At 52.1% G+C, this 12,609-nt stretch overlaps 1 protein-coding gene across 3 annotated transcripts in view; it reads left to right on the top strand.

Annotated features, from left to right (window-relative positions):
- Positions 1–12,036, top strand: part of DPYSL3 (dihydropyrimidinase like 3) — a 28,330-nt gene extending 16,294 nt beyond the window's left edge. For all 3 annotated transcript variants that reach the window (XM_052689799.1, XM_052689800.1, XM_052689801.1), the window contains exons 3-14: positions 142–326; positions 2,362–2,526; positions 2,820–2,881; positions 3,343–3,423; positions 4,887–4,955; positions 7,132–7,252; positions 7,744–7,900; positions 9,615–9,756; positions 10,016–10,186; positions 10,614–10,793; positions 11,405–11,567; positions 11,844–12,036. In XM_052689799.1, coding sequence (XP_052545759.1) covers positions 142–326; positions 2,362–2,526; positions 2,820–2,881; positions 3,343–3,423; positions 4,887–4,955; positions 7,132–7,252; positions 7,744–7,900; positions 9,615–9,756; positions 10,016–10,186; positions 10,614–10,793; positions 11,405–11,567; positions 11,844–11,932 — 1,585 coding nt within the window. In that variant the 3' untranslated portion in view covers positions 11,933–12,036. The remainder of the gene's footprint in view (positions 1–141; positions 327–2,361; positions 2,527–2,819; positions 2,882–3,342; positions 3,424–4,886; positions 4,956–7,131; positions 7,253–7,743; positions 7,901–9,614; positions 9,757–10,015; positions 10,187–10,613; positions 10,794–11,404; positions 11,568–11,843) is intronic.
- The last annotated feature ends 573 nt before the right edge of the window (positions 12,037–12,609 follow it).

Genomic DNA, 12,609 nt, shown 5'->3' with positions numbered 1-12,609 from the left:
GTCTCACCTCTGGTTCCTGGGAAGGAGCAAGGCACTGCTGCTGGGCTGGGGTTGGCCTGCCCCCTCCTGACCTGTTGATCCATTATATGGTGTATGGTTTTCCTCTGTGTGTGGCTCACCATCTTGATGTGGTCTCATCAGGCAGATTGGAGACAATCTCATTGTCCCTGGAGGGGTCAAAACCATAGAAGCCAATGGGAAGATGGTGATCCCTGGAGGAATTGACGTCCACACTCACCTGCAGATGCCGTACAAGGGGATGACAGCAGTGGATGATTTCTTCCAAGGGACGAAAGCAGCTCTGGCTGGTGGGACTACAATGATCAGTGAGTGCAGCAGGCAGGTCCCCTGTGTGACAACACCCAGCAGGCTCTGTGCTTTTGAGAGGAGTTAAAGCTCTGCTGTGTTAGTTCTGTAGCTGCATGGGATCTGTTTGATATTGACTTCCATGACTTCTGAAGATTTGTTTGTTGTTGTTGTTCAGAGGGTGTACAAAGAGGGCTGTGCTGAAGTTCCTGTGTAGGGCAGCAAAGAGGGACAGAGATGGCAGCTGACAAGGAAGATTTAGGGGCAATTTTGGAGAAAGAGAAAGATGAGCAACACTGTCATTGTTGCCCTCTGGAAGAGGCAGTTAGGAGCGTAAACACATCTGATGCTTGGGAAAATACGGGAGAGGACTGGGAAGGGAAGTCCCTCTGGGAGCTCAGAAACTTGCAGGCAAAGTGGCAGAGACCAGAGAGCCATCTTGGCATCGATGGTTTTTCAGAGACTCAGTCGAGGATGTTTGTTGTCCTTGCCAGGCCAGCCCACATTTCTCCCTGCCTTGCTGGCGTCTCTAATGGAAAAGCGAGTGGAACAGTAACTGCAGCCAAGTGTGCAGCTCTAGCTTTTGCTACCAGCAACTTGTGGCAGGGCAGGTCTGAGTAGAGCAGAGTTCTGGGATCTTTTTGTTTAAGAGGGCCTTGGAAATTACTTTTTCTGACCAGTGGGTGAAAGGTCTCTTCGGGTATTACAGTGTGAAACCTCTCAGAGCATCAGCTCTCCTGCGTGAGTGCAGGGTAGCAGTAAAGCACAGGGTATGGCACAGCTCACCTCTGAGCTGCCTTGGGGAGGCAGAGCAGTGAGAGGCCAAAGTGAGAGGCAAGTTCACCAGAGTGCAGCCCCTGAGGGTGAAGGGGGTGTACATCAGGATAGCTGTGCGAATGTGAACCAGCTCTTGTTAGTTCCCTCCCATGTCCCCAGTCAAGCATTTTTTTGCAGTGCATTTTGGACGTGGTCCTGTTCTGAGCTGGGGAAGGCATTTGCAATAAAACCTCAATCCAAGTGAAGCTCCTCAGTCTTTTTTTTTTTGTTTTGTTTTTCCTTCACTTTTGGAATGTTGCCCAGTTATTTCTTTTCCTGCTTGCTTTTCATGGTCTTCTTTGTTTTAAAGATCCATGACTATGTGCTCATCTTTTCTGCGTTGTCTGTTAATGCAGGCTGTGAAGTGCAGGATGAATTTGTGGGACCCTTAGTGCTGGGAATAAAAGTGTGCACAGGGCCCTTTGCACAGCTTCAGATCCTGTGTTCTGCAGTGCTCCAACATCTGCAGCTGCTGGTGCCCACAAGAACCTCGAAAAGGAACAAAAAAATAAAGAACGCTTTTTTTTTTTCTGCCTGGTTAAATAAAAATAGGGCAGTGTGATGCTCAGATGATGCTGAGCAGAGAAACAGAGCAATGTCCTGGCATCCTGCACTGCTCAGAAATAAACAGTGCTAATGAAAAAGGAAAGGACATTCTGAGATCCTTTAGAGGAAAAGACCGTGAGCATGCAGTGCTTGCAGATCCAAGCTTTATTGCTGTGCAGTGGCCACAGCAGTGTGCACTGCAGGTTTTCATGGGATGCAGGAAATGGGATACATGGGATGTAGTTATTGATCCTTCCAGTAAAGGAGTGGGCTGCCAGTTCTCCTTCTCCCTTGGGCCAAAAAAAATCATGGTGTGGCAGGCTCAAAGTTATGTGGTGGGCTGTAATAGGTGCATTAGTGTTGCAGTGTGGGAGGAGACCGTGTTAATGAGGTGGAAGTGGGGGTGAGGAGGAATGAGGCCCTGAAGCTCTCAGCTCATTTCTCAGCAGAAGCCTGTAAAAGCCCATGGTCCTTTGCCAGAAGCTTTTAAGTAAAAGCTGTGTGCATTTCCCCCCAGTAACTGCATTTGAAGGGGACGATGGAAGTCATAGAGATGCTGAGGGCTGTCCGGAAGCAGCTGGGAGACAAGTGTGGGGTGGTAGAGATGCCTTGTGGCATGCAGGGGTACGGAGGGGTGCACATCAGGACGTCTGGCGGAGGAGCCTTTGTTGACGACTCCTTGTCACCCTGCAGTGGACCACGTGGTGCCTGACCCCGAGTCCAGTCTGGTGGAGGCATTTGAGAAGTGGCGGGAGTGGGCAGATGGGAAGGCCTGCTGTGACTATGCGCTGCACGTGGACATCCCCCGCTGGAGCCAGCGCGTCCGGCAGGAGCTGCATGCCATGGTCCAGGAGAAAGGTTTGCTGCCCTTTCTTCCTTGCCCTGGCTGGGTGCGGGGGACCTGGCAGAAAGGGGAAGGTGGCACATGCTCTACCCCTGCTCCTCTGGCTGTGAGCGTGATGGGATCCTGCTTGGCCTTGAGCTGAGAGTTGGCATTCTGTGGATGAATGGCAGGACCTCCAGTTGAAGCAGAGATTCTCCTGCCAGCCCACTCCTGTGCCCTTTCCCCAGGTCTCAGTGCTTCCCCTGTGTCTGGGGATGGGAAACTGTTGGTTCGCTCTCCTTCAATTTCCTCTCTGCTCTTCCCCTAGGAGTCAACTCATTCATGGTGTACATGGCCTACAAGGACTTGTACCAGATGTCAAACACTGAGGTAGGAACTCCTTTATGGCTTTGGTTGTGTGTGGTTGCAGTGCTAGCAGCAGTGCTGTGTGGTCATAGCTCCGCAACCTGACGTGAGGTGCTTTGCAGGGGTTTCCATGCTGCTCGCTGCTCATCCTTGCTGCCTTGAGCGGTGCGGACCCTCGGGCAGCCCCGCACTGCTCGCTCACAAGCCCTGAGGTGCTTCTCAGTGGCCAGGCTCCCCGTTAGAGGGTGGCAGGCAGAGGGGGTGGGCAGGAGAGGACAGAGGGCGCCTCAGGGAGCAGGCAGCATCCTGAAGGCACGGCCAGTACGACCACAGAGGCCGTTCTCTGTGCAGCTGATACCGGGTCCTCCTGCCCCTGTTCCTGCACAGCTCTCCTGGGGGCACAGCGCGGGAGACTTACGGTCGTGTGCAGGCCAGGGCAGTGTGTCTGCCTGCGCGGTAATCTCTTCTTCTTGTCTCTGTTTCAGCTGTATGAGATATTCAGCTGCCTGGGAGAGCTGGGTGCCATAGCTCAAGTTCATGCTGAAAACGGGGATATAATTGCACAGGTAGCTACTCCTCAGGTGTGCGGGGACTGGAAATCTATCCTGGGCTGATTGGACGTGGGATGTTTGTAATGTGACACTAAAGCTGTGTGGGCACCTTTTGCAAGGTGATCTCTTTGCTGCTCAGCAGCAGTATCAGATTTACCGAGATTTTCTGCTGTGAAGTATCTGGTGGGAGCTGCAATAAAGAGTTTGTGAAACCCTTCAGCATTGTTCTTCGGGATGCATAGAACTGCCTCGTGGTATTTCTGTGTTTTGAGGAACAATAGTAGGTAAAACTCCATTTCAAATGGGCGTGACGGATAAACCAAGGAATCAGAAGGACAACTGTTTTGAAGTGTATGATTCTCTTATAACAGGAAGCACTGTCATCTTCTAGAGATAATAAAAACCCAGATAATTTAAAGGGATATCAGGTACTGCAAAATTATTATTTTTTTAAAACAAAATCAGTGAAAATATTTGTGACATTAAAGCAAAAAAAAAAAACAACACAAAAAACCCACGCTGGCTGAAGTTTTGTTAAGTAGATGGTTTCCTGCTGGATTAGAAAGACAGGCTGATAGATGAAAGAAAGCAGATCCCAGCTGCTCTTTTTCTTCCTAAAATTAAAAGAAACTTGGAATGGGTGGAACTTTCCAGGAAAACATCAGGATTTTAAAGGACCACCAGATAACTGGGGAATTTATTACTGCAAAGCTTTTGTCAGTGGCGTGAGTGAGATCTGAACCCACAGTCCTGGTAAGGAGATGTCTCATCCCAGCTGCTGCTTTGCCCTTCCCAGAGCAGTGGGAGAGCTCTGGGACCGGTGTGCCCTGTCTGAGTGTCAGAGCTGTCAGCAGCAGCCTGTCACTGCCATTCCCTTGCCATCACTCCCTTCTGGCTGCCCTTTGGAAACTGCTGCAGTTTTCCTCTTCCAAGGCTTTGGGTTGGTGAGTGCTGGGTGTCAATCTCACATGGCAGTGAGTGCCAGTGCTGCTCTGCAGGTGCCAGCGGTGCTGAGAACCAGCTGAGCTGCTCTCCGGTTTGGTGCCCTTGGCTGCGTCCTGCTGAGAGGCCGGTGTGGTTCCTGTCTTTGAGCTCTTTGTTGCTGGGAGGGGAGCCAGGGCACTGGGGGGCTCTGGGAGAGGAAGTGTGGGGGGGGTGCTGCAGCCATGGGGACCTCATGTCAGCAAGGAGGTGGCTCCTTGGTACCACAGGGCTGTCCTGCGGCTGTTTGCTTCTTTTTGCCTGGTGTGCTGTCACCAACAATGGCCACTTTTTCTCCCTTCAGGGGAAGATTAGCACTTCTCATCTGGGTGAATTTCTCATGTTCTCATACTAGCCTCTGTGAGGTTCGAAGAGAGACCCTTTGTTAATCTGCCTGTCCTAAGTACGGAGAGTGGTGACAGCTCTTTTGGGCCATCAGGAGGGGTGGGGGCAGGTTCAAAGCCTGATAACACTCCTTTGTCCTTTTTGTGTCCTAGGAGCAGGCCAGGATGTTGGAGATGGGAATCACCGGCCCAGAGGGCCATGTGCTGAGCAGACCTGAGGAGGTAAGGCAAAGAGCAGTGTGCATGGCAGAGCTTTTCTGAGCTGTGGTAGGGTGTACTGCACACGGCTAAACGTGCGTATAATACTGTCTTGTTCATGGTCAGCTCAAGAAAGAGTGAGATGCTCTTTTGTCACCAGCGTTTTTCCACCTAACTGGAGTCTCCTAGCAGAAATGAAGGCTTCTGAGTTGTTCAGAGATTAAGTAATCAACAAAAAATTCTGTACAGCTGTAGCAGCACTTGGGGCAGGTTTGGCAGCATTCATTTTCTATGGGATTCCAGAGCGTAAGAGGCCCGAGGAGAATAGAAGGGCAAGTTTTAGTCCCTCTGAAAGGTCACTGTTCATGTGTCTGAGCACAGACAGATTCCAGCCTCTTCCTGCTTAATCTCTGCTTAGGGTCTAATGTGGGTTTCGAAGTCAGACAGACAAAACCATTGGTGGAAGGAGTGGGAGGGGAGGAAAGGGGGAATTTCCTGGTTACAAGTCATTGTGAAGACACTAATTAGATTATTTCTAATTTTAGCTTGCAGGGTATTTTTCTGTTTGGTCTGTTAATCTGAGTTGTGTCTAATTTTAGATAGGTTTTCTTGAGATAGCTCCCTGCAGAGAGCTGCTTTTAACTTTCTGTGGCATGTGAAAGATGAAAACAACAGCAGAACCGAGTAGGGAGCAGTGACAGATACATACTTCGGGGTCTGCAGAAATAAAATCAATTGGCTTAAATTAACAGTGTAAGAAGTTGACTGTGTGGTAGCTGGTAATGACAGAGCCTAGTGTAATGCAGTGCTTACTGTTTTTGAAGTGTGAGACAATAAAGAGAAAAGACTCAGTGTAAAAAACAGATCATAGTTCCTCTGTGTGCAAATGTACACTTATTTTTTTTATGGCCTTAGACCTGATGCCACTAGCTGGCAGGTTAACCTGCAGTTACAGGATATTGTGCCAGGATTTGAGAACTCTCCTGTTATCATAAGACAATGCTGCAGTTCTTCTTGTCCAAAGCCAATAAAGCATTATGGAGTGTTTGATCCTGAAATGCCATTAGAGCTTGAGGCAACTGAGAGCAGTGCAAGAAAGCTCTAGATTCAGTCTGTTCAGCCAATCCCAGATATCATTATCTTTGAAAAGAAAGTGTTGTTCTTCCAGCACATCTTCAACCTGGGAAAACATTCAGTGGTGTGCAAGTGATGTGCTACCTTCCTGAAGACTTGCAGGCGGTTGGCAAGGCACTGGGAGGGTGGCTCAGGGTCCAAGGATCTGCTGTGTCCTGGAAGGACCTCTGTGGGCGTTGAAGACATGCTCTTGTAGCAGGTGGTGCTGGGATTCGGTAGTGCCGGATGGTGCTCCAGACTGGATCAATTTTGAAGGGTGTTCAGTGATGGCTGTTTGCCCCTGGCCATGTGTTAAAGCCCACTCAAGTCTGTAAGTGTGCTGCTATGTTTTCAAAAGAGTTCGTAAGCAGAAGAAGAAAACTGTTTTCACTGTGCTGATGGATGGTGCTCAGAAGTGTGTGAGGTGCACTCGTGTGTTTGTCTGAGCGCAGTGGCCCGCTGCTGCTGGGAGCACGGAGCAGCTGCCAGCTGCAGGCAGCAATGGCACGGTGCCTGCCTTTCCTGGCTGGTTTGCGCGTTGTCTTTTTAAGGCTTCTGTTTTGAACTGTCTCAGGCCAAGGGTTGAAGCCAAGCTGCAGAGCTAACACTTAGAGAACGTCTGGAGCTGAGCTCAGGCTGAGCAAGGGCTGATGTCATAGTTCAAAGATAACCGTGTGCTGGAAATGGGCCCTGCTGCAGCGGCAGGCTGGCTGGGACACTCAGCAGCTGGTTCATGGAACAGCTGGACCCCAGCAGCCCAGCAGGGCACAGCCTGCAGCACCCCAGGCATCAGCAGGGCAATGTCCGATTAAACTAGCTTAGAGAGGCAGAGCTGTGTCTGCCTGTGCTGGCCGCAGCCGTGCTGCCAGGTGTGGACGGCTGGCCCTGAGCTCCTCTTGCTGCTGACAGAACTGGAGCCAGGCAGGGGAACAAGTGGCTGCCCAGCTCCATGCTGCAGCCCTGCAGAGTTGCCACTTGCAGGCTGGGCCCTGGAGCCTCCCCAGGTACCAGAGGGAGCACAGCCAGCAGTGAGCCCTCCTTACCTGCTGTGCTTGCTCCTCTGCAGCTACACTGTTCTCTCTTCCAGCTGGAAGCAGAAGCTGTCTTCCGAGCCATCATCATTGCCAGCCAGACCAACTGCCCTCTCTATGTGACTAAAGTGATGAGCAGAAGTGCTGCAGACCTCATCTCACAAGCCAGGAAAAAGGGTGAGCTGATGCTGTATGCATCCACACTGTTGCCACTGAAGTCCTGGGTTTGGTGTTGCCCTGGCTGTTGGGTTCAGACCCCTTCTTTAAGCAGCCCAGAGCTACCCCTTCTTCTAGGGGGGGTTGAGGTTTTACCTGATTTGCAAAGGGCTGCGGGGATCAGGTAGCATCAAGGTGTGGGCATGGGTCAGAGAGGGTCTTGGAGACTAAAGCTTTCCGTGAAGGGCTTTCTCTGGGGAAACTCACACCATCCACATGCAGGTGGTTGAAGCTGCTGGGTACATCCCCAGCCTCTATGGCACGATGTGCCTCCAGGTCTGCACCACCGTCATGCTCTGTGACTGGAGCTGAAGGACTGGGACAGTTCCTGTGATAGCAGAGAGGTCTCTGGCCCAGCAGTCCCTCCCCTCTGCTCTAGAGGCCACAACAGGTAGACAAGGATCAGACTGCTGTAATCACCAAACCTGTGTCCTTTCTGCTCTTTTTTCCAGGCAACGTGGTGTTCGGTGAGCCCATCACAGCCAGCCTGGGGACTGATGGAACACACTACTGGAGCAAGAACTGGGCCAAGGCTGCAGCGTTTGTGGTTTCACCCCCCCTAAGCCCAGATCCCACAACCCCTGACTACATTAACACCCTGCTGGCCAGGTGAGCAGTAGCAGCCAGGCAGGCTGTGCCTGGTCTTGTGGCTCTGCCAGTGACTACGAGTGGGAGGCAGCACCTTTGGCCTGGAGTAGTCAGAGATGAGGCCAGGGAGTATTCAGGTAGCCTAGACACTATTCCAGTATGAACCATTTCACCCCAGGGATTTAATGAGCTGCCTGATGAAATGGCTGTCAGGGGAGGCACTGAAGGCATAGCGCCAGTAATGACAAAAATACTAGGGCACGCAGTCACAAACAGCTTTAAATGCCCTGAAGAAGGGAAAGAAATGAGGGCCAGACAACACAGAATTTGTCAGTGACAGCATTGACTAAGCTGTAGAAGTTGTGTGATTGTGGGAGGAGCAGAAGGTGAGGTTTGGGATGTGGCTGTGCATGAGGAGGTCTGGGGGCACAGGTGGCATAGCTGGTGGGGACCCACATGCCAAATAGCTTTCTGGCTTTTTGTCCACAGGTGAACAGTAGAACAGTCTGCAAGGAGTATGAGGCCCTTAGGGACAGCTTGTGCTCGTCTGGCAGGATTAGTAGATGATTTTTACCCTAAAGGCAGGGACTGGGGGAAGGGATCTGTTGAAAGTGGAGAGCAAACAATAGAAGCACTTCAACAATTTGAGGTGACCTTTCCCTCAAAGCTGTCCTCCATCCTCTCACTGGAAAGGCATGCACCACAGCCAGGGATGCAGTGCCTGCTTGCTGGCTGTGCTTACATGTGAGCTGCGAGCCTCACTGCTCTGCATCTGCAGCTGAACGCTGTGTGTGGTGCTGCTCTGTGCTAGCTGGGCAGGGCTGCCTGGGGACAAATGGAAACAACCTTTGAGGTAATGTTGGAAACATCTCTGAGATGAGCATGGGATGCCAGGTCAGAAATAGGTGTGATAGCAGAGCGATAAGCTGGGATTGTGCCCCAGTGAGGGGCAGTGCTGAGTGTGTGTGGAGTTGCTTTGGCTGGCAGGAGAGGTGCCCATGCATATGGGGTCTGAATGTGCACCTCGCCTGGGATTTTGCTGTGGGCTGTGAGCAGCGTGTGCTTCTGCTTGATCTGAACATACAAGATAGATGCAGGTCTTAATGAAACAGCAAAACGTGAGCCCAACTCCTGAACTTGATTTTTGATGTTTTCCTGCTATTTCAATACCAAATTTACCCCAGACCTCAGAGGAGAGGCAGAAGCACCTCTGAGCCCTGCAGCCAATACAGTTCTGTCCCAGTGCCTTTCCCAGTTGTTTTCTTGAGGCTTTGGCAGGAGAAGCAGCTGCAGGGCTGGTTTGTTTTCTTTCACCAGAGCAAAGGTGGTGAAGATTAGGAAGCATGTTTTGTCATCAGGCTGGATCTCTGGCTCTGCAGTCAGTCAGACATATGGCAGAAATTATCAGAGGAAGATGGAGATTACCAATGGATTATGAATGATTCGTGGCCCTGTGCAGAGCTGCTGCGTCTGTGCCATCAGAGGTCTGGGGCCAGGAGTCCAGCACTTGCAGGCCCTTCCCTCCCAGCTGCTGCAGGAGCCGGCCTGGCCCCTGTTCCCTTCCACCTGGTGGCAGCTCCCCTCAAACCCAGCTGATTTTCAGCTCCTTGTCCTGTCCTCCTGGCAGAGAGCTGGGTGGGGGCTGCCCATACGCAGAGCATTTCCTAGTCCCTCGTGTCTCTGCGTCTGTCTGACTATGAAATGGCTCAGGATGCTCTTATTATCACCATGCCAGTGGTGACCTGCAGGTGTCAGGAAGTGCCCACTGCACGTTCAGCACTGCGCAGAAAGCAATTGGAAAAGACAACTTCACAGCGATCCCAGAGGGGACCAATGGCATCGAGGAGCGGATGTCTGTCATCTGGGACAAAGCAGTGGTAAGAGCCAGCCCAGCAGCGAGTGGGCAGACTTAATGGGCAGCACTGTGTCCTTGCCCCAGCAGGGCTGAGTGCCCAGTGGCACGTCTGCTTTCTGCTTGTGAGCTGAACCGAGCTGGAGCAGGAGAAACAGCTGCCACAGGGCGAATAGCCATGATATGTGAGCATCGCTCCAGCTTTTGGTCTGTCTAATGCCAGACCTGGGCTTTTCCTCTTCCCTTCCCCAAAAGGGTGCTTTGTTCTCTCTGTGTCTGAGCAGGCCACAGGAAAGATGGATGAAAACCAGTTTGTGGCAGTGACGAGCACTAATGCTGCAAAAATCTTCAACCTGTACCCACGGAAAGGGAGAATAGCTGTGGGCTCAGACAGTGATCTGGTCATTTGGGATCCTGATGCAGTGAAGATCGTCACGGCAAAAACCCACCAGTCTGTAAGCCCTCTGCTCAAGCTGGGAATGGGTGTGGGAAGTACTACACACAGTGATCTTGCTGCAAGGAGCTTGGTGCTGCCCTGCTGGTAGATGCAGGCTCTGGGCAATGCAGGTGTGACTGCAGGATAGGATGCCTTTGAGCCTTGGGCTCTGCTTGCAGCATGTTTCTCACCGAGCTACCTTGCACTCTCCTTATGCCAAGCCTGCAATGGGCTTTTCTCCTCCTCTGAGTCCAAATTTTTCCCAGCTAAGCTGGGTTCTTGGTGTGATGGACTGGTGAAGGGCAGGAGGCCTTTGAGGCAGCAAGGCTATACAGGTGTGCTCTCTCTGCCCTGGAGGCTTTGTCAGTGAGGTGAGGGGACTGAGCAGCCCTCACTGGGCAGACAGTGCTTGTGTTTCTCCTGACTGTCACCCCTGGTTGCTGCAGGCAGCTGAATACAACATCTTTGAAGGGATGGAGCTGCGTGGGGCCCCACTGGTTGTCATATGCCAGGGAAAGATCATGCTGGAGGATGGCAACCTGCATGTGACCCAGGGGACTGGGCGCTTCCTGCCCTGCAGCCCTTTCCCTGACTATGTCTACAAGCGGATCAAAGCCAGGAGAAAGGTAAGGAGATGGGGATGCCGGCAGAAAGAGCTGTGAAGCTGTTAACCCAAATTGCCCCTTTCCCAGCTAGCTGATTGTTTTCCCTCCAGTGTATCTGATAAGATGGAAAAAGTGCTGTAAACCTGTATGTGCTGAACCTACTGGGGATTGCTGAGTGCTGGGCAGAGCTGTGACCTCTGTGCTGGTGGTGTGCTATAGTGAGGGGAAGGACATGGGGCTGAGTCAGCAGTGAGTGCTGCAGGTCCACCTGCTCCCTTGTTGCCTTCCTGCTGCAGCAGGAACCTGCAGGGAAAAGTTGAGTTAAAAACAAGGAGACTGAGCAAAAAGGGCCTTTATCTGCACAAAATAAACCCATGTCGGGGGGTGCCTGTTGCATAGTCCCTCAGCACGCAGTGGGAGGCTGTTGTGTAGGAGGTGAGGATGAGACCTCCATGCTTCAGAGAGGTCTCGGGCATGCAGGACAGGTGAGCACGGGGTTGGCAGTGTGAGTGGCCTCTGCAGTGGGACGAGGGAGCCTGGAATCCATGTGCCAGGATGCTGGCGGCGTTGGTGGGCTCACAGGCGTTGCGGAAGCATTGCAGTGTCACTGTGCCATTCCTCTCTGGTAACAGATGGCGGAGATGCACGCTGTGCCCCGGGGCATGTATGATGGACCTGTGTTTGACCTGACTGCCACCCCCAAGGGTGGCACCCCTGTGGGATCCACCCGGGGGTCGCCCACACGGCAGACACCCCCTGTGAGGAACCTCCACCAGTCGGGGTTCAGCCTGTCAGGTAAGCATGGCACTGGCAGAGAATGGTGCCTTGGGCCGGGGGGCTGGGCTGCAGCCATAGTGCAGCCCTGGGCTTCTGCTTGTGCTGTGTGGGTCCACACGTGGAGGGACCATCTGCTCTGGGAGTGGCCACTTCTCTCCTTGGGGTCCTTCCTCAGTCAGAGGCAGAGAGGTTGCCATCGGTGGCCCAGAGCCTTTCATCAAGACCCCAGCCTTCCCGGTGGCTGAGTGGGAAAAATCCTCTTGGTGTCACTTTCCCTTTCCCTCCGTGCTCCAGGTACCCAGATTGATGAAGGCATTCGTTCTGCCAGCAAGCGCATTGTGGCACCGCCGGGAGGCCGCTCCAACATAACCTCCCTCAGCTAAAGCCCCACACAGAGAGGGCAGTGATCCCTGTGCAAGCAAAGGAAGAAAAAGGGGTGCATTGGTGTTTAAGAAGGAAAAGCAAATAAACCTGTTCTGAAGAATCAGTAAGCCTCAAGCCTTACTTTTCACAAAAGCTACTTGCTACCTAGCTTTAAAGATGTTGCTTCATTTTATTTTATGCATAGCCTTAAAATTCTGTTGTTGTTGTTGTGGGTTGGGTGGGTTGTGTTTCTCCTCTTCCTTTTGTATGCATGCCGCTCAGACAGGTCACTTGGTTCAGGTCGTTGTTGGTGTTGAATGCTTGTGGGCAGGTGGGGGTGCAGTGTGAGCCGGGGCAGCGCCGTGTTCCTTTGTCTTGGCTCTCAGCAGTGTTTCACCACGATGCCCATTAAGGAGCCCAGAACATCTCTGTAACAGCTGTCACAGCACCTCATGTAAGGAAATTTACGACTTTGTACACTTTATTAAAAAAGAAAGGAAAAAAAAAAAACAACTGTTCCTCAAATAACTTGTTGTCATGGCTGCTTTTTTCCACTCTGAGCTGTGGCTGCCTGCCTGGCCCTGGGGACAGCAGGGGCAGAGAGGCTGTGTCCCAGGGGCAGGATGTGTGCAGGGCTCCTGGAGCAACTTGGGGCTGTTTGAGCTGAGGGAGATGCACAGCCAAAGGGAGTCTGTGT

This window comes from Tympanuchus pallidicinctus, unplaced genomic scaffold, assembly GCF_026119805.1.
Source record: "Tympanuchus pallidicinctus isolate F22 unplaced genomic scaffold, pur_lepc_1.0 scaffold25, whole genome shotgun sequence".
NCBI classification, from domain to species: domain Eukaryota; kingdom Metazoa; phylum Chordata; class Aves; order Galliformes; family Phasianidae; genus Tympanuchus; species Tympanuchus pallidicinctus.
The sequence above is the reverse complement of the archived record's forward strand: the minus strand, read 5'-3'. Positions and strand labels throughout refer to the sequence as shown.